The sequence below is a fragment of the Mirounga leonina genome, unplaced genomic scaffold (genome assembly GCF_011800145.1).
Source record: "Mirounga leonina isolate KUSES-001 unplaced genomic scaffold, KU_Mleo_1.0 Mir_488, whole genome shotgun sequence".
In the NCBI taxonomy this organism is placed as follows: Eukaryota; Metazoa; Chordata; class Mammalia; order Carnivora; family Phocidae; genus Mirounga; species Mirounga leonina.
This window is the reverse complement of record NW_023270777.1, coordinates 5,824,207-5,852,195: the sequence shown is the minus strand read 5'-3', so window position 1 is coordinate 5,852,195 and position 27,989 is coordinate 5,824,207. Positions and strand designations below refer to the sequence as shown.

General features: G+C 42.8%; 2 protein-coding genes across 4 annotated transcripts in view; one reads left to right on the top strand and one right to left on the bottom strand.

Annotated features, from left to right (window-relative positions):
* Positions 1-6,864, top strand: part of ZNF18 (zinc finger protein 18) — a 28,667-nt gene extending 21,803 nt beyond the window's left edge. For all 3 annotated transcript variants that reach the window (XM_034989624.1, XM_034989622.1, XM_034989623.1), the window contains exons 6-8: positions 205-289; positions 1,142-1,249; positions 5,596-6,864. In XM_034989624.1, the coding sequence (XP_034845515.1) occupies positions 205-289; positions 1,142-1,249; positions 5,596-6,374 (972 nt within the window). In that variant the 3' untranslated portion in view covers positions 6,375-6,864. The remainder of the gene's footprint in view (positions 1-204; positions 290-1,141; positions 1,250-5,595) is intronic.
* Positions 6,865-9,182: 2,318 nt separating this feature from the next.
* The window catches only part of DNAH9 (dynein axonemal heavy chain 9), a 339,619-nt gene continuing 320,812 nt past the window's right edge, over positions 9,183-27,989 (bottom strand). The window contains exons 68-69 of the mRNA XM_034989621.1: positions 19,315-19,704; positions 9,183-9,451 (exon numbers count right to left, since the gene is read on the bottom strand). Of these exons, the coding sequence (XP_034845512.1) occupies positions 9,224-9,451; positions 19,315-19,704 (618 nt within the window). The 3' untranslated portion in view covers positions 9,183-9,223. The remainder of the gene's footprint in view (positions 9,452-19,314; positions 19,705-27,989) is intronic.

The window sequence follows — 27,989 nt, the reverse complement described above, 5'->3', positions numbered from 1 at the left end:
ACAGTGTAGCAAAGGCCTCTGCCTTCTCTCTGTGTCCTTCACTCTTAAATATGTGCAACTGGAAAAAAAAAAATCCAGAACTTTAAAACCTAAATGGTTTCTAACCAGGGCAGGAGATAGTGACATGGAGACTGTGGTTTTCCCCTTTGGCCTCTCCTTGGTTCACAGACGCGCAGCGGTGTCATGGCATTGTGTGTTTTCCAGGAGCAGTGGAGGCACCTGGATTCCACTCAGAAGGAGCAGTACTGGGATCTCATGCTGGAGACCTACGGGAAAATGGTCTCAGGAGGTGAGGGCATGTGCTAGTCTGACGGGCGGAGGCGTTAAACATTTCCCGTGTCCCGTTAGAGACAGCTGCTCCACTTGATGTCGCCTGGGTCAGGGAGGGCACGAGGGGCGTGGCTGGGGGCTGGAGATAGCATTTAGAGAGCTTCCTTGTACTGGAAGGATTCCGTGTGCCCGGAACTGTCATGGCTGCATTCCATGTAGTCACTCCCTAAATCTACGAGATAGGTGAGGGTCATCCTGTGTTGGAGATGACCAAGGTGAGTGTCAGATCCAGCCATGTGCTCACTGTTACGTAGGTCATAAGTGCTGAGTTAGGACAGAACTCAGAACTGTCGGAGTGTGGCTGATTGAGTCCACGCTCCGTGTCACTAAACCGCACTGTCCCAACCAGCCGTTGGTGGGGCCCAATCACCGGACTTGCACCTGCCAGGTGGTATGGAAGCCCTTCTGGTCACCTGTCCAGACTCTTCCTTTTTGTGACCTTCACCATGTATCTTAGTCATCTTGTGAGTTACTGGGGTCTTGGAAGCTCCCAATAGCCTAAGATAAGTTGCTTTTTTTTGTTGTTGTTGTTAAAGATTTTATTTATTTATTTGAGAGGGGGAGAGAGAGAGCGCACAAGCAAGGGGAGAAGCAGTCTCCCCATTGAGCAGGGAACCCCATGCGGGGCTGGATCCCAGGAGCCCGAGATCATGACCTGAGCTGAAGGCAGACGCCTAACCGACTGAGCCGCCCAGGCGCCCCAGATCCTTCATATTTCCCTTTCACAGTCAGATTGTACCTTTGAAGGACACAGCTTGGTCCCCAGTTCTCCCCATTCATCTAGGCTTCCTGTTATCTCTCTGCGTGCCAGGCATTTCCAGTTCCAAGTCTGATCTGACTAATTCAGCAGAATATGGGGAAGAGCTGGTGGGACTGCACCTTCCTGTTGGTGAGAAGATCCCAAGACCCACCTGTATAGGTGAGTGATCTTTCATTGGGCCTGAGCCATTTCTGACCTCCTGTCATTAAATTGGAAGTGGTGGGGGAGGTACTAGGACCTGATGTCTATGACCTTGTCTGTAACGGGCCATGATCTGGTCAGTCCAGTAGGAGTGCTGATGCTGGGTCTCCCCATCTCTGGTTCGGGGCTGTCGATACATATATATGTCATCAAGGAACAGAGACCACACATTGGACCTGCTGCTTCAGTCTTGTCTGCCGTGACAGCTTGCTTTCTCAGACAGAGTTAAGATTAGGACAGGTGGATACCAATACAGATATGAATCGAATCCACTACAAAAAGTTGACATAACAGCAATTACTGCACTTCCTGACTCTGTCGTTTTCCTTCTTTCTTTCTTTATTCTGGTTCTAGCTAAATGAATACTAATTAAGACAAAATAAATGGAAAAACATGTTTAATCTCTGAGCACCTAACTTTCACTAAACAGCAACGACAAACACTTCCTATAAGTCATGTATTTTAAGGCTGGAGAGGAAGAGCTATGTGACCTTGTTCTGTTGTAATGTAGCAATCACCCTTTGTTCGCTGCGCTCTGTTTAAAACATTGCAGTCACGTAACACCTGCCTGTCATGCTCACCTCCATACCCCCCCTTCTCTGTAGACCAAAGATCCCAGAACTGTGAAGGAAGAAAAGGGCCAGGGATGACAGTTGCATGACAAGTCATTCTTTCTCCCCAGTGGAATTGAATTAATTATTATCCTCTGCTAATATACTACAGAGACAGCAAGCATCAAATGAAACGTAGGATTTTAATTCTAACCAATAGGTTTATCATACGACTATTTCACAAGGATTCCTTCGGAGCAGTATTTTTCAAACTGTGTTTCATGACTAGTCAGTGTATTGCGAAATCATCTTCTAGGTTGCAGCAAGCATTTAAAAAATTGCAGTGGTAAGACCGAATAGAAAATACCAGAATGCAGGTAGAAAATCTCAAATGTCAGGGTAGGTAGCATTTCAGGAAATTTTTGTTATAAATATGTGTGTTCTGTATTTCAGTATAAACATATTTCTTACTGTGGGTGGCAGACAAAAAAAAGTTTGAAAACGCTGCTTTAGAGGTTGTTGCAGTAGGGTTTTTGTTTTAATAGATTCAGGTTCCCAGCAAAGTTGAGTGGAAGGGATTTCCCATATGCTCCGTGGCAGACAGACTTTATATGTGATATATAGTGATATATACGATGATAGATTTGTGATCTATAGCTCATGTATCCCCACTCATTCTTTTTTTTTTTTTCTTTCCCTCCTCCTTCAACCCACCTGCTGACATGGTCCCCTTAGATCTTACCTTGAAAGAGACGCAGAGCGTCTATAAAGCTAGCCTGCCTTAACCGGGCAAAGAAATGCCATTGTCGGTTCCTGAAAAAGAGGCTCTGTAGGAAGAGAAGCCAGGGAGGTAGGCATGTGCAGGGTGGACTGGAAGGAATGCTTGAGGAACCCTGTGGAAAGTCGATGCCAGAGCCAGGGGTGCAGGGACGGGCCCGGACTAGTGTGGGAACAAGAAATAGGACCAGAAAGGGCTGGTCCCATCTGAAAGACGCAACAGTTAGCTAGTCTCTACCAGATCTGGACTCACACCAACGGGGCAGAAGTCTCGGGAGAGAGCATGTATGCTGTTTGACCATATGGAAGAATGGTTCCTAGTTAAAGCAGGCCAGCAGGGGAGTAAACCTCAGGAAGCCATGTACTCTGATCAAAATCCCAAGGAATTTGCCCCCCCACCCCCAAAGAACTATTTAGGAAAATGAATCTTCAGTAGTTATCTGGGAGAATACTGCAAGAATACGAAAGAGTCTTGGAAGAAGAATGTTTCATCAACATTAGATCTATAAATATTAAGAGTCTGTCATTTTAGTCTGGCTGGCTCAGTTGGTGGTGCTTGTGACCCGATCTCGGGGTCATGAGTTCGAGCCCCACATTGGGCATGGAGCCTACTTAAAAAAAAAATCTGTCATTTTAGAAAGGTGAAGTCATTAAAATGATGGGATACTGATATAAAAATAGCCTCACAGACTGATGGAACAGAAAAGGGAGCCTCAGAAGAGACACTGGTCTGTATGAGGATTTAGCATGTGGGAGGGGAAGAGGGAGCGCAGATCCATGGGAGGAGGGGTTCTTCATGAATTAGTTTAAATTTGATGAAAAAGATGTGAAAATAATAATAAGGAAGGATGTGGGTGAATATTTGACTCACGTCTGGGACGGGGAAGATTTTATCAATATAAAAGCCACGGAAGAAAACTGTTAAAGGAAAAGATTGATAGAGTTGAGTATATTTAAAAATAAAAGACCCCCACAACTTACACATATACATAAATAACTCCAAACATGAATAACCCCAAACAAAATTAAGGTAACTAAATTGGTGAAAAACATTGTTCAAAAACACGACAGATTAATGATTATTTTTCTTAATATGAGAGAGTTAATGCAGGTTAATAAGAAAAAATGACTTTCCCAGTAAAAAAATGGACAGGAGTCTTATGAAAAATAGCTCATAAATGTGAAAAAAGTCATCCTTCATTCACTAAGGAATTAAAATTTATAGCAATGAAAAGCTTACTTCTTTCACCACTCTCAGTGGCCAGTTATTTTAGAAATACTCAGTATTTAAGTATCGAACACTCCCCTTCGCTTAGCCCAGCTAAGCGGGAGGGCGTAGTCTTTCTGGAGATGGATTTGCCAGTCAGTGTCAGGAGCCTCAGAAAGAGCGTCACGTCTCTTGACACGGTAGTAACACTTGAAGGAACCTGAAGTGGTCAGAAATGTGGGCAAAAATGGATGAAGAAAAATCGCAGCATTATTTATAGCAGCCAAACCACAAGAAACAACTTCGATTTCCACAGTAGGAGAATTCAGTAAGTCAAGTGCTTAGTATTATGTGTTTATGGTGACGTCTCCATGATGGACTATAATTCAGCTTTAAAATGATATTTATAAAGGCTTCTTTAAAGACAAGAGAAAAGTACCTTTGTCATTTGAGAGGAGTATGTTCTAAGACTCTGTGAATTAACAAGTCAGGTAAAGTTGTTAGCAGATTCCGGGGTCTCTAACAGATAATTTGAAGACACTAATACAGGAAAGAGAAAGGATCTACCCCTAACCCTAACCCTAATTTATAAAAGTTGGACACAAATTCTGCCACCAAAATAAAAGCTTTTACTTTATGTATCATTTAGCAGTAATAACCAAAAACTTAAGTTAGGAGAAAAACAATCTTTTTTTTAAAAGATTTTTATTTATTTGAGAAAGCGAGCGAGAGCACAGAGGGAGAGTGAGAGGGAGAAGCAGACTCCCAGCTGAGCAAAGAGCCCCTTGTGGAGTTCGAACCCAGAACCTGAAACGCTTACCGACTGAGCCACCCAGGCACCCGGAGAAAAACAGAATTTTAACTGTTAACCCGAGTTAGTGAAACACAGGGAATGCTGCATTCAGGCACAGACTGAGGGATCCACTTCGGCGCCACAGCCTCACTGTGCATTAAAGCCACACAGTAAAGTGACACATTAATGCATTTCATGAAGTTTTAGGTGACTCGTGAATGGGAGAATCCATGTGAAATTGGTAAATGCCGCCATTTACAATTTAAGTGCCACAAAGCCAGGTATGGAACTGTGTATACAGTATGATATCAATTATGTAAAAAAAGAGAAAAGCACGCACATATGTAAACTATACATATGTCTAGATTAAACAAACACCGGAAGGAAATGTATAATCATGGTTGCTACCTCTGGGTAGTATGACTGAGGTTGGATTGGTTTTCTTCTGTTTTTCTCTCCAAATTGTTTTTAATGATCAGACTTATGTTTTATGTAGAACCAGATAAAAACGAATCCTTTTTCAAAGTAACACCCTTATATAATACCCTTGTTTTTCCTGGGCCTTAAGAAATGCATGCTGCTCGGGGTGGCCTGGCTGGCTCGGTCGGTGGAGCGTGCGACTCTTGATCTCGGAGTTTTAGGTTCAAGTCCCATGTTGGCTGTAGAGATAACTTAAAAATAAAATCTTAAAAAAAAGAATGTGGCTCATTTACGGGGGCAGGGGCGGTCGGCAGGGCCCTGTGTGCACCCCCTCTGCTGTCAGATGTTCTCCTCAGCCCCAGAGCTGGACCACTTAGCCTGGACCCCAGCAGTGAGTGCCAGGCGCTCGGGCTGGATGATGATACCCTTCCTCACTCACTGATGCTCCCTTGACAAGAAGAATTAATGTTTCATGATGAACCTTTTTTCTTCATACCAGTTAGAAAACAGGGCATCCCATTGATTGAATGATTTCAAATCTTCTTTCTTCTTCCAGGAGACAGGCAGGAGAATGACAAAGAGAACGTGAATTTGGAAAATTGTAGAGGCCAGGAAGCTTCTGATGTCTCCTGTCAAGTGTCAGGTGAGGCACCTTCTCAGGTGTCCTTGGGTGGCCTCGTCAGTGAGGATGAACCGAGATGCTTTGGAGAAGGGGACAGTCTCCCCGAGGCTCCAGAAAACCTTCAGGGTGAGGGGCCAGCGAGCCAGCTTTCGCCCCATGGAAGGAATTCTGGGAAACAGCATTTGGGTAATCCCCATCCAGAAGAACTGTCCCTGCTGTGGCTGGAGGAGAAGAGAGAGGCCTCTCCGAAAGGGCAGCCGAGAGCCCCCATGTCCCAGAAACTCCCCACCTGCAGGGAGTGTGGGAAAACCTTTTATAGGAATTCTCAGCTGGTTTTCCACCAAAGAACTCACACCGGAGAGACGTACTTTCAGTGCCCCACCTGCAAAAAAGCCTTTCTACGGAGTTCAGACTTTGTGAAGCATCAGAGGATCCACACGGGAGAGAAGCCTTGTAAATGTGATTACTGTGGGAAAGGCTTTAGCGACTTCTCGGGGTTGCGTCACCATGAGAAGATCCACACGGGAGAGAAACCCTATAAATGTCCCATCTGTGAGAAAAGTTTTATTCAGAGATCCAACTTTAATCGACATCAGAGAGTTCACACAGGAGAGAAACCTTACAAGTGTTCCCGCTGCGGGAAGAGTTTCAGCTGGAGCTCGAGCCTTGATAAACATCAAAGATCCCATTTAGGAAAGAAGCCCTTTCAGTAGTCAGGCTCTCTTAGCCCAGTTCTGGCTCTGGTCCTTTTAAAAATACTTCGTTCCATCTGGAGAAATTGCAGCTCTTAAAGACCAGCCCTGTTCTTTTTTTATCATCATGGATGAGAGAGGAGAGTTACCTGAACACGGGTTTGAACTGGGAGGACATGGTGGCCTCTGGGTTGGATTTTGCCTTGGTTTATTTTCTTGCTTCTGTGTCAGGAGAAAGAAGAGTCTTCATCTTTCAGCTCATTTCTTGTTTCGGAGATCCTGTGTTATAAGTGCTGTCTGGGGAGAGTTTAACTGGATGAGGGGCAGTTGCTGCTCATGGGAAGGACCTCAGGTCAGCTCTTTAGGTTGGGGGTCCTAGAGCAGATCTCTTGTTACAGAAGGGGCAGCGGAGAGGGCCAGGGAGCTCCCGTGTGTTCCTTGTCACACAGGTACAAAAATTAACTTCAGGTGTCCCTCGTTTTAAATAAACTTAACGTCACTCCCTATCTTATTTGTGTCTCTAGTGTCGACTTTGTTTTAACTGTAACTCAAAGTGCATTTTCTCATAGAAGACCCTAAATGGTGGTTGAGCTCCTGATCATCCTGTACAAACTTACCAAGTTTATCAGTCAGCTGAACAGTAATAGGAAATTGCTAACCTGGTGTCCAGGTGTGAGAACTCGGTTAGTGCTGGGCATTCTTTCTCTCGGGTAAGTGTGTCATGCCTGGTGTCCTTCTGAGCTCACCTCCCACTTGCTCAGCTGCCACAACCTGCCCCTCTTTCTCCTGGCTGTCAGTTTTCCAAAGTGGTGTGTGCTTTAAAATGATTTTTTTTTTTTTTCTTAAGTAGGCTCTGTGCCCAGCGTGGAGCACAACGCGGGGCTTGAACTCACGGCCCTGAGATCGAGACCTAGGCTGAGATCAAGAGTCGGACGATTAACCGACTGCGCCACCCAGGCGCCCCTAAAATGATCTTCATTATCTCATTTGGTCAGTAGGTATTAGGAGGAAGTCAGTAGTATTGATCTACTTTCAGTTCTGTCTGGAGGTGTGACACGGAGATCTAACCTGCACACTTGTCCTTTCTTCCAGATCACATGCCCCAAGGGTCCTGCTCTCAGAGTGAGACTTCCGTCTTTCTTCCGTCTTGGTCCTCCTCTCGCCTGCACTTGTTTTATTGTTGCTGAGGACCAGGAAGGATGAGGCTCCGAGGAGGGCAGAGCTGTCTTCCTGCAAACAGATTAATCTGTAGGCAGGAAACTGTAGGTTGTTGGCAAACCATGGCAAGTATGTTACAGGTTGATGAGGAGAGACAAAACTCAAGTTGGAATTCCTGGATTCCAGAGGAATTTTATTAATTCCCTTATGGCATGGAGGTGAGGAGTAAGGCCCCTCATTAGGGGGGGCAGGAACCACAGGGCAGAAAGCAAGAAAATCATGGAGGAATTAGCATTTGATTCTGTATTCGATACAGCAGAGATTTGTAGGGTGTTGGGATTATATTTATTTACTTATTTACTTATTTATTTGACAGAGCACAAGCAGGGGGAGAGGCAGAGGGAGAGGGAGAAGCAGACTCCCCGCTGAGCAGGGAGCCGGACTTGGGGCTCCATCCCAGGACCCTGGGATCACAACCTGAAGGCAGACGCTTAACCGACTGAGCCACCCAGGTGTCCCAGGATTTTGTTTTAGATCAGCAGTTCTGCAAGTGTGTTCCCTGGACTGGCAACATCGGAAGTCTGTTAGACTTTCTGAATCATAAATTCTGAAGGGTGGGGCCCAGCAGTCTTTGTTTTAACCAACCCCCCAGGGGGACTCTGATGCCTGCTCAAGATTTAGGGCCACTGTTCTAAATCATAATTCATTAAGGATATGTAGGATTAAGGATTCTAGAAGGAATACTGGGCCCTCCTGGACTCTTCTTAGCACACAGGCCTCCCTATAAGAGCTCTTTAGAACTCTGGAACTCTTTGGGCTTCCAGTGAAAATTTGTTCCGCAGAGAAAAATCTAGAAGACTGTTAGGTTCAAAAGCTTTAGGTGAAGAGTTTCTCCATGGGTCCCTCTTAAATGATATGAAGGATGATAGAGATACAAGGAAACAACCTAACTCATTCACAGTTGTGTTCTCAGCGAACCGTAGGTGTTTGACAAATTGAAGGCGTGTGTGAATTAATGAAGGATAAATATCATGTGTATACTTCCCTTATCCTCTAGAGCAGTGATCAGCAAAATATGGCCCCCCACCTGTTTTTGCAAATACAGTTTTATTGGAGCCCAGCCACACCCACTTATGTAGGTGCTGGGGCCACTTTGGGTCCACAGTGGCAGCACTGAGTCATTGCAGTGGAGACAAATGCCCCGCAAAGCCTGTCTGGCCCTTGACAGAAAAAGTTGGGTGATCCCTGATCCAGAGTACTATTTCTCAAACCGTGCTGTGCGTACGTATCACCTGGGGAGCTCGTCAAAATGCAGACTTGGGGGTGATGCTGAAGTGTCTAGTCTACAGAGTAGCTGGGAGCTCGAGCACTGAGTTTGGTGCCGTGCACCAACATCAGGGCTCAAGTGTTTGTGGTTCGTTTCTCTTGGTCACTTCAGGATCACCTATGACTCTGCCACTCTCAAAGCTGGGGCCAGACACACTTGAAGAATCAATCACTTTATTAGGAAAGGTTCAGTGTTCTGAAATGCTTCTCCCCTAGTTCCTGGGTCTGGACACCTCCAGCTCTGCCTTCTCTCCAGGTTCCCTACAAGAATTCTACAGAATTGTGAGTACGTGTGATTCCTTATCTCTGCGTCTCCGTCTCCCCTCACCCACTTGTCCTGGGCAGCCTCCAGCCCCGCCTTGTTTTCTTAGTGGTTCTGCAGGCAGCTAAGTCTGGAGAAGCAAAGCGACTCCAGCTAGAACCCACTTAGATGGCTTCTCCTTAGTCTTCAGGTTGAAAGTCCACACGTAGGTGGGTCCCCGCTGACAAGTCTTGTACACAGGACAAGGGTAGACGCTGCGGCAGTCCTGCTTATCTGCAGGAATGGCCTTGATGAACATCACAGGCATGGGGGGTGTCAGATCCTTCAGCTTTGCCTCTGTAATGATCCCAGCCTGAGGACAAGAACAGGAAAAGAGCCAGCTTAGATCAGACCCAGAGCCAGCCTTCTGTCCACAGACTTAGTAGCTGAGAGCCTGGGAATGCCTGCTGCCTTTCAGGTTTGCTCAGCAACCCACGTTGGAATGCATCTGAGATGCGGAAAACATATTTCTACTGTTTTCCAGCCTAAATCACTTTTTGAAGGCGAGTTCTAGAAGTTGTTACATGCCATATACAAATTAATCCCTTTGAAACTTGAGTCTCTTTATATTTTTTCACCCATTCATTTCATAAGCATGTCAGATGCAACTGTTTGCCAGATGTCGTCATGCTAGGTGCTAGGGATTTAAAGACGAGTAAGACACAGTTCCTGCCAGCAAATGCTTTAGATGAGTTTGGTGATGTCCTGTTCAGTTTCATATGGGACCTCACCACCCTCAAGAGCATTTTGACTTTTTGAGCAGAGCTATGTTCTCTCTTGTAGTCATGTGATAGGGAGCTAACTATTCTGTAGCTTCCCAGCCTCTGTGGTTTCCTGAGATGTCCCATTAGACTGATCTAGGACTTTTTTTTTTTTAATTAATGAATTTATTTATTACTAGTCCTGAGAAATGTTCTGAGGAACAAAAGGGTTCCCTCATCAAACAAGCTTGGGAAATGGTGCTTACCAATACCCTGGGCTTGAAGCTTATAGTGCATGCTAGCACACTGAAGACAAGAAATCCTAGCAGTAAAGAAAAGAGATGAACTTTATTTAACCTGGGGTTCCCCAAACTTATTTGACCACAGGACTCTTTTCTTTGCAACCTATTTGTTTCCCATGGCACTAGTGTTTTATGGAGCATACTTTGGGAAGTGTTGATATAGAGTGATTCACAGATTCCTTGCTTTTGTCCTGGTGATTCAGCGCCTTCTCCTATGGATAGAGCTTGGTTCATTTTCCATGAAATTTATTTAAAGAGGAGAATGTGCCTTTTCAGTTCTATTAGAAGTTGGTATGAGGTATGAAGAATAAGAGAACTAAGGTAAATGGTGGGGACCCCCTTAAGTCCATCAACCGAGTGTTTATGGCAGGGAGTGGGAGCAGGGGTAGGATCTTTCTTTTTTCCCCACATACCATAAAACCAACCCTTGTAAAATGTACAAGTCAGTGTTTTTAAATTACAGTCCATCACTTTGTAATTCCAGAATATTTTCATCACTCCCAAAAGAAACTAACCATTAGCAGTCACCATTAGTAGTAGGGTATTGATGTCTCAAGTTATTGTGGTTGAATTCTCTATTTGAATGGCATATTTGTTTCTGTCTCTTTATTTTCAACCTATTGTGTCTTTGAATCTAAAGTGTATCGCTCCACTTTTTTCAAAGAAATGGAACAAATCCTAAAATTTGTATGGAACCAGAAAAGACCCCAAATAGCCAGAGGAATGTTGAAAAAGAAAAGCAAAGCTGGCGGCATCACAATTCCGGACTTCCAGCTCTATTACAAAGCTGTCATCATCAAGACAGTATGGTATTGGCACAAAAACAGACACATAGGTCAATGGAGCAGAATAGAGAGCCCAGAAATGGACCCTCAACTCTGTGGTCAACTAATCTTTGACAAAGCAGGAAAGAATGTCCAATGGAAAAAAGACAGTCTCTTCAACAAATGGTGTTGGGAAAATTGGACAGCCACATGCAGAAGAATGAAACTGGACCATTTCCTTACACCACACACAAAAATAGACTCCAAATGGTCGAAAGACCTCAATGTGAGACAGGAGTCCATCAAAATCCTAAAGGAGAACACAGGCGGCAACCTTTTCGACCTCAGCTGCAGCAGCTTCTTCTAGAAACATCGCCAAAGGCAAGGGAAGCAAGGGCAAAAATGAACTATTGGGACTTCGTCGAGATAACAATCTTTTGCACAGCAAAAGAAACAGTCAACAAAACCAAAAGACAGCGGACAGAATGGGAGAAGATATTTGCAAATGACATATCAGATAAAGGGCTAGTATGCAAAATCTATAAAGAACTTATCAAACTCAACACCCAAAGAACAAAGAATCCAATCAAGAAATGGGCAGAAGACATGAACAGACATTTTTCCAAAGAAGACATCCAAATGGCCAACAGACACATGAAAAAGTGCTCAACATCGCTCGGCATCAGGGAAATCCAAATCAAAACCTCAGTGAGATACCACCTCACACCAGTCAGAATGGCTAAAATTAACAAGTCAGGAAAGGACAGATGTTGGCGGGGATGCGGAGAAAGGGGAACCCTCCTACACTGTTGGTGGGAATGCAAGCTGGTGCAGCCACTCTGGAAAACTGTATGGAGATTCCTCAAAAAGTTGAAAATAGAGCTACCATATGATCCAGCAATTGCACTACTGGGTATTTACCCCAAAGATACAAAAGTAGGGATCTGAAAGGGTACATGCACCCCAATGTTTATAGCAGCAATGTCCACAATAGCCAAACTGTGGAAAGAGCCGAGATGTCTATCAACAGATGAATGGATAAAGAAGAGGTGGTATATATATACAATGGAATATTATGCAGCCATCAAAAGGAATGAGATCTTGCCATTTGCAACGACGTGGATGGAACTGGAGGGTGTTATGCTGAGCGAATAAGTCAATCAGAGAAAGACATGTATCACATGACCTCACTGATAGGAGGAATTCTTAATCTCCGTAAACAAACTGAGGGTTGCTGGAGTGGGGGGTGGGGTGGGAGGGATGGGGTGGCTGGGTGATAGACACTGGGGAGGGGATGTGCTATGGTGAGTGCTGTGAATTGTGCAAGACTGTTGAATCTCAGATCTGTACCTCTGAAACAAATAATGCAATATATGTTAAGAAAAAAAAAGCAGGAGGGGAAGAATGAAGCGGGGGAAATTGGAGGGGGAGACGAACCATGAGAGACGGTGGACTCTGTAAAACAAACTGAGGGTTCTAGAGGGGAGGGGGTTGGGAGGATGGATTAGCCTGGTGATGGTTATTAAAGAGGGCACGTTCTGGGCGCCTGGGTGGCTCAGTTGGTTAAGCGACTGCCTTCAGCTCAGGTCATGATCCTGGAGTCCCTGGATCGAGTCCTGCATCAGGCTTCCTGCTCAGCAGGGAGTCTGCTTCGTCCTCTGACCCTATCCCCTCTCAGGTGTTCTCTCTCTCTCATTCTCTCTCTCTCAAAAAAAATAAAAATAAAAATAAAAAAATAAAAAAGAGGGCACGTTCTGCGTGGAGCACTGGGTGTTATGCACGAACAATGAATCATGGATCACTACATCAAAAACTAATGATGTAATGTATGGTGATTAACATAACAATAATTAAAATTTAAATTTAAAAAAAGTGTATCGCTTGTGGACAGCGTACAGTTGAATCAGAAAAATCCATTCTGCCATTCTCTGCTTTTTAACTGTAGTGTTTAATCTATTTACATTTAATGTAATTACTGATAAGGTAAGGTTTACATCTGCCACTTGATTATTTGCTTTCTATGTCTTCTGTCTTTTTTGTTCCTCAGTTTCTCCTTTGCTTCCTTCTTTTCTGTTCAGTAGATATATTTTAGTGTACCACTTTGATTCCCTTATTAATTCTTTTATTGTTTTACTTATTTTTATTAGGTTTTTAAATTTTATGTTAGTCACCATACAATACATCATTAGTTTTTGATGTAGTGATCCATGATTCATTGTTTTCTTGTAACACCCAGTGCTCCATGCAGTACGTGCCCTCCTTAATACCCATCACCGGGCTAACCCATCCCCCCACCCTCCTCACCTCTAAAACCCTCAGTTTGTTTCTCGGAGTCCATAGTTTCTCATGGTTCATCTCTCCCTCCAATTTCCTCCCCCCTTTATTTTTCCCCTCCTTCTCCTAATGTCTTCCATGCCATTCCTTATGTTCCACAAATAAGTGAAACCATATGATAATTGACTTTCTCTGCTTGACTTATTTCACTTAGCATAATCTCCTCCAGTCCCATCCATGTTGATGTAAAAGTTGGGTATTCATCCTTTCTGATGGCTGAGTAATATTCCATTGTATATATGGACCACATCTTCTTTATCCATTCATCTGTTGAAGGACATCTAGGCTCTTTCCACAGTTTGGCTATTGTGGACATTGCTGCTATGAACATTGGGGTGCATATGGCCCTTCTTTTCACTACGTCTGTGTCTTTGGGGTAAATACCCAGGAGTGCAATTGCTGGGTCATAGGGTAGCTCTATTTCTAATTTTTTGAGGCATCTCCACACTGTTTTCCAAAGTGGCTGTACCAACTTGCATTCCCACTAACAGTGTAAGAGGGTTCCCCTTTCTCCACAACCTCTCCAACATTTGTTGTTTCTTGCCTTGTCAATTTTTGCCATTCTAACTGGTGTAAGGTGGTATCTCAATGTGGTTTTGATTTGAATTTCCCTGATAGCTAAATGATGATGAACATTTTTTTATGTGTCTGTTAGCCATTGGTATGTCTTCTTTGGAGAAGTGTCTGTTCATGTCTTCTGCCCATTTTTTGACTTGATTATTTGTTATTTGGGTGTTGAGTTTGAGAAGTTCTTTATAGATCTTGGATACCAGCCCTTTATCTGTACTGTCATTTGCAAATATCTTCTCCCATTCTGTGGGTTGCCCCTTTGTTTTGTTCACTGTTTCTTTGCTGTGCAGAAGCTTTTTATCTTGATGAAGTCCCAAAAGTTCATTTTTGCTTTTGTTTCACTAGCCTTTGGAGATGTATCTTGAAAGAAGTTACTGTGGCAGATGTCAAAGAGGTTACTGCCTCTGTTCTCCTCTAGGATTTTGATGGATTCCTGTCTCACATTGAGGTCTTTCATCCATTTTGGGTTTATCTTTGTGTATGGTGTTAGAGAATGGTCGAGTTTCATTCTTCTGCATGTGGCTGTCCAATTTTCCCAGCACCATTTATTGAAGAGACTGTCTTTTTTCCATTGCATATTTTTTCCTGCTTTGTCAAAGATTATTTGACCATAGAGTTGAGGGTCCATATCTGGGCTCTCTATTCTGTCTCTATGTCTGTTTTTGTGCCAGTACCATGCTGTCTTGGTGATCACTGCTTTGTAATATAGCTTGAAATTGGGCACTGTGATGCCCCCAGCTTTGTTTTTCTTTTTCAACATTTCCTTGGCAGGATATGGATAAAAAGACAGGACCCATCCATATGCTATCTACAAGAGACTCATTTTGAACCTAAAGATACATCTTTTATTGTTTTAAAAAATTATTTTCTTAGTGGTTTCCCTAGGGATTATAATTAACATCAATGTATAAAAATCTACTTCAGGTTAATACCAACTTAATTTCAGTAGTATACAAAAACTCTATTCCTAGATAAATTCCATTCCTTACCCTTCTTGTGCTTAAGACCTTGTGTTGTTTTCATTATACAAATTACATCTTTTATGCTTATCAGCACAGATTTATAGTTATTGCTTCTTGCAGCTGTCTTTTAAATCAGATAGGAAATCATGGAACACTACATCAAAAACTAATGATGTAATGTATGGTGATTAACATAACATAACAATAATAATAAAAAAATAAACCAGACAGGAAAGAAAAGTTACAAAAAAATTCATTTATACTTTCTTTTATATTTACATATATAATAACCTTTACCGGTATTCTACTTCTTCATGTGGACTTGAGTTACTGTCTTGTAACTCATTTCATCCTGAAGGACTCCCTTAAGTATTTCTTATAGGTCTGGCCTGCTAGGTAAATTCTCTCTCTCTGTCTCTCTCTCATTGTGAACTCATGACCCTGAGATCAAGACCTGAGCTGAGATCAAGAGTTGGATGCTCAACAGACTGAGCCACCCAAGTGCCCCTCTTTCTTTCTTTTTAACCTGGGAATGTCTTAATTCCTCCTTCAGTTTTGAAAGATAGTTTTACTGGATATAGAATTGTTGGCTGACAGTCTTTTTCTTTCAGCAGTTTGGCCTTTCATTGTACTGTCTTCTGGCCTTCCTGGTTTCTTATGAGAAATCAACTGTTCATCCCATTGAGGACCCCTTGTATGTGATGAATTGCTTTTCTCTTGCTGCTTTCAAGATTCTCTCTTTATCTTATAACATGTCAAGGTATGGATTTCCTTTCCTTTTCCTTTTCCCTTGCCTTTCTCCTTTCCTTTCCTTTTTTCTTTTTCCTTTACTTTCCTTTTCCCTTTCCTTCTCCCTTTCCTCTCCTTTCTAAGTAGGCTCCACACCCAGCGTGGAGCCCAATGCAGGGCTTAAACATATGACCCTGAGATCAAGTCCTGAGCTGATACCAAGAGTCAGAGGCTTAGCTGACTGAACCACCCAGGTGCCTCAAAGTGGATTTCTAAGTTGATCCTATTTGGATTTTGTTGAGATTCTTGCATGTGTAGATTGATGTTTTTATCAAATCTGGAAAGTGGTCATTATTGCTTCAAGTATTCTTTCTGGCTCTGGCTCTCTCTCCTCTTCTTTTGGGACTCCCACTGTGTGGATGTTTGTATGCTTGATGGTATTCCTCAGGTTTTTAAATTGTTCATTTGTCTTCATTTTATCTTTCTGCTTCTCAGGTTGGATAATCTTAATTGATGTATTCCAAGTTTGGTGATTCTTGCCTACTCAAATCTTCTGTTGAATCCCTCTATTGAATTTTCATTTAAGGTATTTATAGTTTTCAGCTCTAGAGTTACTACTTGGTTTTTTGAAATGTAATTTCTATCCCATTATTAGTATTCTCTATTCAGTGAGACATTGTTAACATACTTTCTTTTGGTTCTCTGAACATATTTAAAGTGGCTGATTAAAAGGCTTTGTCTGGTATGTCCCGCTTCTGAACTCCCTCAGGGACCATTTCTCTTGACTGCTTTTTCCCCTTTTTGTTTCTTTGCATGTCTCATAATTTTTTGTTAAAAACTTGAACATTTTAAATAATATAGTGTGGCAACTCTGGTGATCAGATCTCCCTCCACAGGATTTGTTGTTTGTTTAGCGACTTTTCTGAACTGATTCTGTAAAGTCTTTGTCACATAGGACTACGACTACTGAAGTGGCCTGCTCAGTTAGCTTAGTGGTTAGCAAGGAACAGGACAGAGATTTTGGTAAGTCTCACAGTTTTTGCTCAGGGGCTCTGTGTATGAGTTGGGCATGCCTTCAGTGCTCAGCAGGGCAGTTTAACACTGTGCCTTAGCCTTCACTTCCTGCTTTCACAGAGCCTCGAGGGCAGGCACAGGTGAGCTTCCAGCCTTCTCAGGTCTTTCTTGAGCATGTGCACAGGGCTGCACATGGGTGTGGCCTTCTGGGTTTCCAGTGACATGTTGGAGGTCATTTCATTCTGCAGCTTCTCCTTGTGAGCTTTTTGGTTAGCCTATTATTTGCACTGTTATCTACCACCTCAGGCAAGCTGCAAGGTTAAACAGTTGTCTTTGACTGTTTTCAGTACATGCCCTTGGGGAGACAGGCTGTTGCCTTGGGTGAGCTCCCACTCAGGTCAAGTAGAGACAGACTTATAAATGGGGTCTTCTGGGAAATGAACAAGTTGGGGAAATGATGACGGTTTTCTAGGAATGGGGCTTTGAAAGTGCTCCAACTCCCGGCTGGGAGGCTGCTGTTTCAAGGCCACCACAGAGTTGGTGGGGATGGGATGGGAGCAGAGCCAAGTTAAAAGGCTGCAAAGCTTGCTCCTTTTACTGAGGGTTGGACATTTTTCTTCAATAAGCACTCTTTGGGGGCGCCTGGGCAGCTCAGTCCGTTAAGTGTCTGCCTTTGGCTCAGGTCACCATCCCAGCGTCCTGGGATTGAGCCCTGCGTCGGGCTCCCTGCTCATCGGAGAGCCTGCTTCTCCCTCTGCCTCTGACCCTCCTCCCTGCTTGTGCGTGCTCTCACTGTCTCAAATAAATAAATAAAATCTTAAAAAAAAAACAACACTGTTTGGATTCCTGAAAGCCTTTGGTTGATTTCTAGAGTTCTTTTTTAAAAGATTTTATTTACCTATTTATTTGAGAGAGAGAGTGAGAGAGCACAAGCAGGGGGAGCAGCAGAGGGAGAGGGAGAAGCAGGCTCCCTGCTCAGCGCTGAGCAGGGAGCCTGATGCGGGGCTTGATCCCGGGACCCTGTGATCATGACCTGAGCTGAAAGCAGATGCTTAACTGACTGAGCCACCCAGGCACCCTGATTTCTAGAGTTCTGTGAAAAAGTTGGTTCTGACAATTTTGGGCCAGTGTTATGATTTTATGGAGGAGAGGATTTTTGGATGTTCTTACTCTTAATTTTGCTAACATCTTTCTGGAGGCAGAAACTGAGAACCAGAGTTCTTGGTGGGTGGGTATTGCTTTTTGGGAAGTTATTATGAAGAAACAAGGTAATAAAATATTGTAGGTAGATGATTGGAATCCGTGTTCTTTCCCCAGCCCCCACAGTGCCAGTGCTCATCTGAACTTCTTCCCTAATTGTTCAGTTTGGTGTTTTTTGGTATTCTAATTCTGGCCACCGTAGGCCATCCTATACCTACAATCCATGTGTGATCCCCACTGATGGAATCTTGGACAAATGTTCAGGTGGAGGGGGGATGTCAGCTTCTTCTCAAGGTTCAGGCTGTATTAACACTGTCCCGCTTCATTGTCCTCTCTGTTAACAGGCCTTCGATTGGTTTCATAGGGCTGCTGTAACAAGTTACTACAAATTTGATGGCTTAAAACAGAAATGTCTTCTTTCACAGTGCTGAAGGCCAGAGTCTTAAGGTGTAGGCAGGGTCTGTTCCTTCTGGAGGCTCGGAGGCAGAAACTAGCCCATGCCTCTCTCCTAGCTTCTGGGGGTGCTGGCAGTCCTTGGCGTTCCTTGGCTCATAGATGTATCACTCCAGTCTCTGCCTCTGTCCTCACAGGACATCTGTTTCTGTGCTTCCAGCATGGCCTTATAAGGATACCAGTCCTTGGATTTAGGGCCTGCTCCGCTCTAGTGTAACCTCATCTTAACTCCTTATCTCTGCAAAGACCCTATTTCTAGACAGGGGCACATTCTGAGGTTCTGGTAGAATTTTGGTAGACACTGTTTAATCCAGTACAGCTCTATATGTATATTTATAGGACCTTCTACGATACTGTAGATCTTCTAACAGTTTTTCCCCATTAACTTTGTACTGATTGCTGGGAACAGTTAAGTGTCACTTACCAAGCAGGGTATTTGACTAAGCAATTCTTCCGGGTCATGTGTATAACAAACGTGAACTTGTTCTCGAGTTATCCATCCTTGCTCATGTCATTTATCTGAGCCAGTCTCACGGCGACTCAAATTTTTATTGGGCTTCAGTGAGGAATCCTTTCTGAATGTCCTGTGAAATAGTATCTACTGGGCTCCCTTTGCAGATGGGGGCAAAGTAAAAGGCAGAAAGGACGCCTGCCCTCCCAGGGCTCATGAATGAGGAAAGTGGCTGCGGGGGGCGGGCGTGGGCACCCAGGAGCAGGGATAGCCGACTCCCAACACTTTTGGAGCTCTCTCTGTGCCAGGCAGGCCCTATTCCAAGGGACCTCCACAGTAACTAATTTAATCTTGGCAGCAACTCTCTTTTCCCATTTAACACTTGAGGAGACAGATTTGGAGAGCCAGAACCACATCCCAGGGTCACAGTGGCAGTAGATGGTGGTGCTGCGATTCAGATCCAGCCAGTCGGGGTCCGGAGCCCTTGGTTTTAGTCACTGCACTCTACCCATGCTGCAAGGTCTGTGTTCTTTGCACCATCCCTGGCTGCACGGAAGTGGCTTGATAGCCTCAAGGGAAGGGTCCCTAGGTCAGAAGATTCCAGGGCATCCCTTTTCAGGTTCACACTCTGTGGAGGCAGTATTTGTAAGTTAATCAGCCCACAGAGGATGCCCTGAGGCTCCCCCCAAGACTTACCTGTGCGTCCCAGCGAGCACCTTCCATGAAGAGGCCATGGATGTAGGCCCCTTCCCGAGGGGGGCTCCTGAAGTCTTCCCTATTCTTCTTTGTCACTTCACACTGCAGGGCCATCTGGTCCAGTGGCCACTCGTTCTTGCGGGCTGTGGACTGCATGATGGCGGTCAGGAAGGACTGGGGGTTGAAGAAGCCTGTCAGCCACACCGTGGAGGGCATTGCCAAGTCTCCTAGCCAGGCCTCCAACTCTTTGATTCGGTTGAGGAGGTCTAAAAACCAGACTCCCAGGCCTGCCGTGGAAGGGTAGGCTCGCCTGGCCCAGGGCTCCGGCACTGTGTCCAGGTACAGGGCATTCTGTAATGTCTCCATGTCACTGGTCATGGTCAGCTCCCCCTGTAGACAAAGAGCAGGAGGGCAAAGAGTGAGGGGGCAGCAAGTCCCTGGAAACAACCGGCCTTAGGGACCTCTGGCTAGTGGCACACAGCCAGCCAGACAGGAGATGGTGACACAGGGACTGTCCCTAACACCTGATTTGCAGACTTTAAAACTCTCCCTGCTCCACGATATCAGAGTCTACACCCATCCACTGACAGTAGTTAATGTCCACTGCGGACCTCAGACCCCCTTTGGATTCCCTGCTCCCTCCACCCACCCTGAAGCTCGGGTTCTCCTCCTGCCTCTACAGCAGCCCTGCAGCCTTCTGTGCACAGCTCAGAGGCACAAGAGGCCCAAGCCTGGAAGACCTGTGTGGCCCCAAGTCAAGGATTTCCTCTGGAATCAAGGTATTAGATACATAGTCCACTTGAAGGAACCCTCTTCCAACCACTACGTGAAATTTGTAAAGAAAGGTTCCATTGAAAACCCTTGTTAAATTTGGTTCTGTAACTTTGGTTATGACAAGGATCTCCAGCAATTTCCTGAAGACCCCAGCTCTAGCACAGCGATTTCTGCACCGGGGTTAGAGTATGCAACAAGGCTCGTGTTGTGGACCGAATGTTTGTGTCCCTCCCCCACCCACCCAAATTTCTATGTTGAAATCCTAACCCCCAGTGTGATGGTATTAGGTGGTGATTGGGTCACGAGGTGGGGACCTCATGAATGGGATTAGTGCTCCTGTTATACAAGAGCCCCCAGACAGCCCCCTCACCCCTTCTGTCTTGGGAGGACAGGGTAGAAAGATGACTGGCTGTGAACCAGGAAGTGGGCCCTCCCCGGACACCAGATCTGCCCGTGCCTCTGGGACTGTGAGAAGTACATTTCTGTTGTTGATAAGCTGCCCAGGCTGGTGTTCAATTACAGCAGCCGATGTGGACTGAGGCCGCGTGGCTTGCCCCAAGTGCAGACTGCTAAAATGTCAGAGGCCTCTGTGTGGCCTGGAGTCACCATGCTTGTGGGATAGGAGACCGGACCATGTAATTCTAGGTTCAACTCTCTCCTAACTCTTGGGACTGTTAAAAAAAAAAAAAAAAGTTAAACACCTTTATTTAAGAGGAACTTATTTCGGGTCCCAAGTGACAGCTAGAGACTAACCCTCTGACCCCTGATTTATAGGAAATAGATAAATAACTTCTTTGTGAACCTCACAGAGAGACTGTAGCTATTGCATATACACCTTCTATACGTGGGGTCGAGTGGCTGGGCTATTTTCAGATATAAATAACTTAATATTTTAAAGAAAAGGCAAAGTGCCAGGTCAGCCAGCCTGAATTACAGCCTGCGTTACAGATGTTTTCCCCTCAAGTAAATGGACTCTGTTACAGCGATAGAAAACACGTCCTTCCTTGTGTCTGCTCGGCTGCGTGGAGGGGGCTGACCAGAGGAGAGCGTGGGTAAGGGTTCCGAAGCCACCTCAGGGTGTCCTGTGTGGGTAGGTTTCCCCAAGGGTCTTCCGACATGGACAGTATTATTGGATTGAAACAAAAAATTGTTCTCTTTACTGGACTCTCTACTTCAGAGGACCCTTCTGAAAAGATGCTTTAAAAAAATACTCAAGCTTGTGAGACAGTCTTTGTCATGCCTGCAGTTGCGTGGTAATTCATTATTGATTTTTATTTACTATTTTTGAGAGAGAGAGTGAGTGCGTGCAGATGGCGTTTGGTAGGGAGAGGGAGAGAGAGAATCTCAAGCAGACTCCCCACTGAGTGTGGAGCCCGAGGCTGGCCTCCATCCCACGACCCTGAGATCATGACCTGAGCTGAAACCAAGGGTCAGACGTTTAACCAACTGTGCCACCCCACTAATTCATTATTATGTGCAATTTATAACTTAGGTATTAATAAAGTTTCCCTAAAAATAGTTGATTCTTTAATAAAATAACATTAAGTATCAAAATTAAATTTAGTGCAAAGGGAAAAAAAAGAGTTCAAACCCTCTTTTTTATGAGACCCTGTCTGTGTAACTTTTTCTTGCCTTATTACACTATCTAGGACCACCTTTACTATGATGAATGAGAGTCTTAAGGGTGGACATCCTTGCTTATTTCCAAACTCAGAGGGAAAAAATTGTCTTTCACCATTAAATGTGGTTTTTCTTAGATGTCCTTTATTTAGTTGAGTAAAGTCCCTTTTCTTATTTTTCTGATATTTAAAATCAAGATTTGGTGTTAAATTTATAAAACCCTTTTTTTTTTTCATCTATGAAGGTGATCATACAGTTTTCTTATGTAGTACATTCCTACAGTGAACTCCATAGATTGATTTTTGAATGTTAAAGCCAACCTTGTAGTTCTGGGATGATCCCCATGTAACCATGATGTATTATCCTTTTCTTGTCTTGTGTGATTTCATTTACCAACATCTTGCTAAGGATTTCTGTATTTGGGTTTATGAGGAATATCTGTCCCTTATTTTCTCATAATATCTTTGGTTTTGGTATCAGGTCGATTCTGGCCTTATAAAATTTATTGGGAAGTCTTTCCATTGCTTTCTATTTAAATTAAGCTATTTGAGGGGTGCCTGGGTGGCTCAGTTGGTTAAGCATCCGACTCTTGGTTTCGGCTCAGGTCGTGATCTCAGGGTCCTGGGATCAAACCCCACATCAGGCTCTATACTCAATGGCGAGTCTGCTTGGGATTCTCTCTCTGCCTCTGCCCACCCCCACCACCCCCACCACGCTCTCTAAGATAAATAAATAAATCTTAAAAAAAAAAAATTAAGCTATTTGAGATAATTGTAGACACACTTGCAGTTGCAAGAAATAATACAGGTCTTGTGTACCCTTTGCCCAAGTCTGCAGTGCTAACATTTTGCAAAACTGCAGTACAGTATCACAAACAGGATGCTGACATTGGTACGGTCAAAATACAAACATTTCCATCACCACAGCGTCCCTCATGTTGCCCCCTTCTAGGCACACTGACTTTCCTCCTGGCCTCACCCTTTCCATAACCCCTAGTAATGACTGACCAGTTCTCCACTTCTATAAATGTGTCATTTCAGCAGTATTATATAAATGGAATAATTTATAAAACCTTTCACCTTCTGGGCTTGGCTTTTCACTCAGCATAATTCCCTGGACATTCACCCAGGCTTTTCATTGTACCAAACAGTCGATTCCTTTTCATTGGTAAGTAGTATTCCACGATATGTGTGGTAGGCAGAGTAATGACCCCTCCAAATATGTTCACGTCCCAATCCCTAGAACCTGTGAAGATGTGACCTCCTGTGGCAGGAGGGATTTTGCAGATGTGATTAAGTTAGGAGTTTAAAATGGGGATGGGAGCTTATCTTGGATTATTGGGGTTGGAGGCAGGCAGGAGGGTCGGAGTCAGAGATAGATTGGAAGATGGTTTGCTGCTGGCTTTAAAGATGGAGAAAGGATCCATGGTTCAAGGAAGGGAGAACCTGGGCAAGGCAAGTGAGTGGATTCTTCCCTGGAGCCTGCAGAATAAATACAGCTCTGCCCAAATCTTGACTTCAGCTAAGTGAGACCCATTTCAGACTTCTGAGCTCTGAAACTGTAAGATAAAGTCTTGAAAGCCACTAAGCTTGGGGTAACTTATTATAGCAGTAAGAGAAACTTATACAGGATAAGTGTACTCTTCTTAACCCCCATCACTTATCCGCCCCCCCCCCCCCCCCCCGCCACTCTTCTCTCCTCTGGCGACCATCAGTGTGTTCTGTATAGTTAAGGGTCTCTTTCTTGGTTGGTCTCTTTTTTCCCTTTGCTCATTTGTTTTGTTTCTTAAATTCCACATATGAGTGAAATCATACGGTATTTGTCTTTCTCTGACTTGTTTTGCTTAGCCTTATACTCTCTAGATCTATCCATGTTGTTGCAAATGGCAAGATTTCATTCTTCTTTTAAGGCTGAGTAACATTCCATTGTGTGTGTCTGTATAATTACATAATACATATTATATATATATATATATTTATATATATAATCACATGTTCTTTATCCATTCAACTATGGATCAATACTTGGGCTGCTTCCATCTCTTGGCTATTGTAAATAATGCTGCAGTAAACATAGGGGTGCGTATGTCTTTTTGAATTAGTGTTTTTATATTCTTTGGGTAAATACCCAGTAGTGGAATTACTGGATCACATGGTTGTTCTATTTTTAACTTTCTGAGGAACCTCCATACTGTTTTCCACAGTGGCTGCACCAGTCTGCATTCCCACCAACAGTGCAAGGAGGTTCCTTTTTCTCCGCATCCTCACCAACACCTGTTGTTTCTTGTTCTTGTGTTGTTGATTTTAGCCGAATATTCTGACAAGTGTGAGGTGATTTCTCATTGTGGTTTTAATTTGCATTTCCCTGATGATGAGAGATGTTAGATTACTTATTTTTTTTGGTGTTGCGTTGTATCAGTTCTTTGTATTTTTGGATACTAACCCTTTATCGGACATGTCATTTGTAAATATCTTCTCCCATTCTGGAGTTGTCATTATTTTTTGTTTTAGCCATTCTGATAGGTATGTAATGATATCTTGTGATTTTAATTTGCATTTTCATAATGGCTAATGATGATGAGTGTCTTTTCATGTATTTATTTCTCACCTGTATACTCTCTTCGGTGAAATGTCTTAATATCTTTTGCTTATTTTCTAATTTTTTTTTTTTACTGTTGAGTTTCAAAAAATTATATATTCTTGATATTAGTCCTTTTTCAGATATGGGAATGCAAATACTTTTACCCAGTCTATGGCTTACCTTTTCATTTCAAAAGGGTCTTTTTTAGAGCAAAGATTTTTAATTTTGATGAAGTTCAGTTTATCAGTTTTTTATTTTATGGCTTATGTTTTTTTGGTGTCATGTCTAAGAACTATTTTCCTGCTCCCCCCGCCCCAGCTTGAGGATTTCTGTTCCCCGCCCCCTCCCAGGACTTTTATAGTTTTAAGTTTTACACTTAAGTCCTTGATGCATTTTGAGTTAATTTTTTACAAGGTGTGAAACTTAGCTTGAGGTCAGTATTTTTGCCTATTATGTCAAATTACTCCAGCACTGTTTGTTGAAAGGCTTTCTTTCCCCCATTGACTTGCTTTTGCACCTTTGTCAAAAATCAGTTGGGATATTTGGGAAAATCTATTTCCAGTTTCTTTATTCTGTTTTGTGTGTCTGTCCCTCTACCAATACCACACAGTCTTGATTACAGTAACTATATAATAAGTTCTGAAATTAGGGAAACTGCTTCCTCCTACTTTATTCTGTTTCAAAATTGTCTTCACTATTTTAGTTCCTTTGCTTTTCCACATAAATTTTAGAATGATCTTCCCTGTATCTACAAACGGTTCTTGCTGGGATTTTGGTAGGAATTGCGTTGAACCTGTGTAACAATTTGAGTAAAATTGACATCTTTACTATGTAGTCTTCTAATCCGTGAACACACTATGTCCCTCCATTTATTTATATATTCTTTAATTTCTCTTATCACTGTTTTGTAGTTTTCAGCACACAAGTCCTGTACATGTTTTGTTAGATTTGCATGTAGGTATTTCAGGGGTTTTTTTATCTAGAAAAATGTTTCTATGGCTGATGTCAAAGAAATTACTGCCTGTGTTCTCTTCTCGGATTTTTATGGTTTCAGGTCTCACATTTAGGTCTTTAATCCATTTTGAGTTAATTTTTGTATGGTACTAGAAAGTTGTCCATTTTCATTTTTTGGCATGTGTCTGTCCAGTTTTCCCAACACTATTTATTGAAGAGACTGTCTTTTCCCCATTGTATTTTTGCCTCCTTAGTCGTAGATTAATTGACCATATAATTATGGGTTTATTTTGGGCTCTCTGTTCTGTTCGATTGATCTATGTATCTTTTTTTGTTCTAGTACCATACTGTTTTCATCCCTACAGTTCTGTAGTATACCTTGAAATCTAGGATGGTAATACCTCCAGTTTTGTTCTTTCTCAGGATTACTTTATTTGGGGTCTTTTATGGCTCCATACAAATTTTAGGATAATTTGTTTTAGTTCTGTGAAAAATGCTATTGGTAATTTGATAGGGATTGCACTGAATCTGTAGATTGCTTTGGGTTGTGTGGACATTTTAACAATATTGGTTCTCCCAGTCCATGAGCATGGAATATCTTTCCATTTGTTTGTGTTATCTTCACTTTCTTTCATCAATGTCCTATAGTTTTCAGAGTATAGGTCTTTCACCTCCTTGGCTAAGTTTATTCCTAGGGCTTTTTTTTTCTTTTTGTTGCAATTGTAAATAGAATTGTTTTCTTCACTTAATCCTAGCCAAAAGGCCAAGAAGCAATTAGAATTGTTTTCTTATTTCTCTTTCTGCTCCTTCATTATTAGTGTATTGAAACAGTATGAACAGTATGAAGCAGAATGCAGTATCCTGCAACTTTACTGAATTCATTTTTTACTTCTAATAGTTTTTTGGTGGAGTCTTTAGGGCTTTCTTTGTATAATATTATGGTATTTGCAGATAGTGACAGTTTAACTTCCTTACCAATTTGGATGCATTCTATTTCTTTTTTTCTTTTCTTTTTTTTTTTTTTTTTGTCTCATTGCTGTGTTTAGGCCTTACAGAATTATGTTGAATAACAGTGGTGAGAGTGAGCCTCCTGTCTTGTTCCTGATCTTAGAGGAAAATCTTTTCAGTTTTTCACCATTGAGTAGGATGTTAGTTGTGAGTTTTTAATATATGGTCTTTATTATGTTGAAGTATGTTCCCTCTAAGCCCACTTGTTGAGAGTTTTTATCATGAATGGATATTGAATTTTGTCAAATGTTTTTCTGTACCTATTTAAATGATCATGTTTTTAATCCTTTCTCTTGTTAAAATGGTGTTTCACATTGATTATTTTGTGAATATTGAACCACCCTTGCATCCCCAGAATAAATCGTGGTGAATGATTTATATAATGTATTGTTGGATTAGATTTGCTAATACTTTGCTCAGGATTTTTGAATCTATGTTCATCAGAGATACTGACCTGTTGTTTTCTTTTTTTGTAGTGTCTGCCTGGTTTTGGTATCAGGGTAATGCCATACTAGCTTTATAAATGACTGATCTACTACTTTTATGTTTGCTTTGACTCATGAAATTTAAAAAATAATTTTCTTATTTCTAATTATGGCCTTTTCTGCTTAAAAAATCTCTTTACCATTTCTTGTATGGCTGATTTAGTGGTGATGAACTCCTTTAACTTTTGTTTGAGAACTCTATCTCTTTAAATTCTGAATGGTAACGTTATCAGGTAGAGTATCCTTAGCTGTAGGCTTTTTCCTTTCAGTACTTTGACTATATAATGCCAGTCCCTTCTGGCTTGTAAAATTTTCTTTTCTAAGAGAGAGTGCGGGGTGTGGGCAGAGGGAGAGGGAAAGATCCTTAAGGAGGCTCCATGCTCAGTGCAGAGCCTGACATGGGCCTTGATCCCACGACCCTGAGATCATGACCTGAGCCAAAATCAAGAGTCAGACACTTAACTGACTGAGCCACCCAGGTGCACCCTGGCTTGTAAAATTTCTGCTAAAAACTCAGCTGATAGCCTCATGGCGTTTCCCTTGTATATAACGTTGCTTCTCTTTTGACAATTTTTAGATGCTCCCTTTATTTTTAAACTTTGACATTATTATATGTCTTGGTTTGGACCATTCTTGAGTTCATCTTGTTTGGGACTTTTTGTGGTTCCTGGACCTGGATGTCTGTTTTCTTCCACAGGTTAGGGGAGTTTTCAGCTATTATTTCTTCAAATAAATTTCCTGCCCCTTCTTTCTCTTCTTCTGGCGGATTAATCTGCTCCTGGTCCCTCAGTACTATCCCTCCCCACTGTATGTAGGTCCTCTATCCTTTGTTGTGCAGAAACTGTTCACTCAGGGCGCCTGGGTGGCTCAGATGGTTAAGCGTCTGCCTTCAGCTCAGGTCATGATCCCAGGGTCCTGGGATCGAGTCCCGCATCGGGCTTCCCACTCCTTGGGAGCCTGCTTCTCCCTTTGTTTCTCTCTGTCTCTCATGAATAAATAAAATAAAAATCCTTAAAAAAAAAAAAAAAAGAAGAAAGTGTTCACTCAGCCCTCACTTCCTTTTCAGGAGGAATTGTTCTATATATAGGTGTAGACTCAGTGTGACCATGGAGGGGTTGAGTTCAGGGTCTACTTACATCACCATCTCAGACTCTCCCCTCCTCCCATCTTTTAGGGTTGGTTTGTTGGTGACAAATGCCGTTATGATTTTCCTTCATCTGAAAATATCTTGATTTCCCCTTCATTCCTAAAATA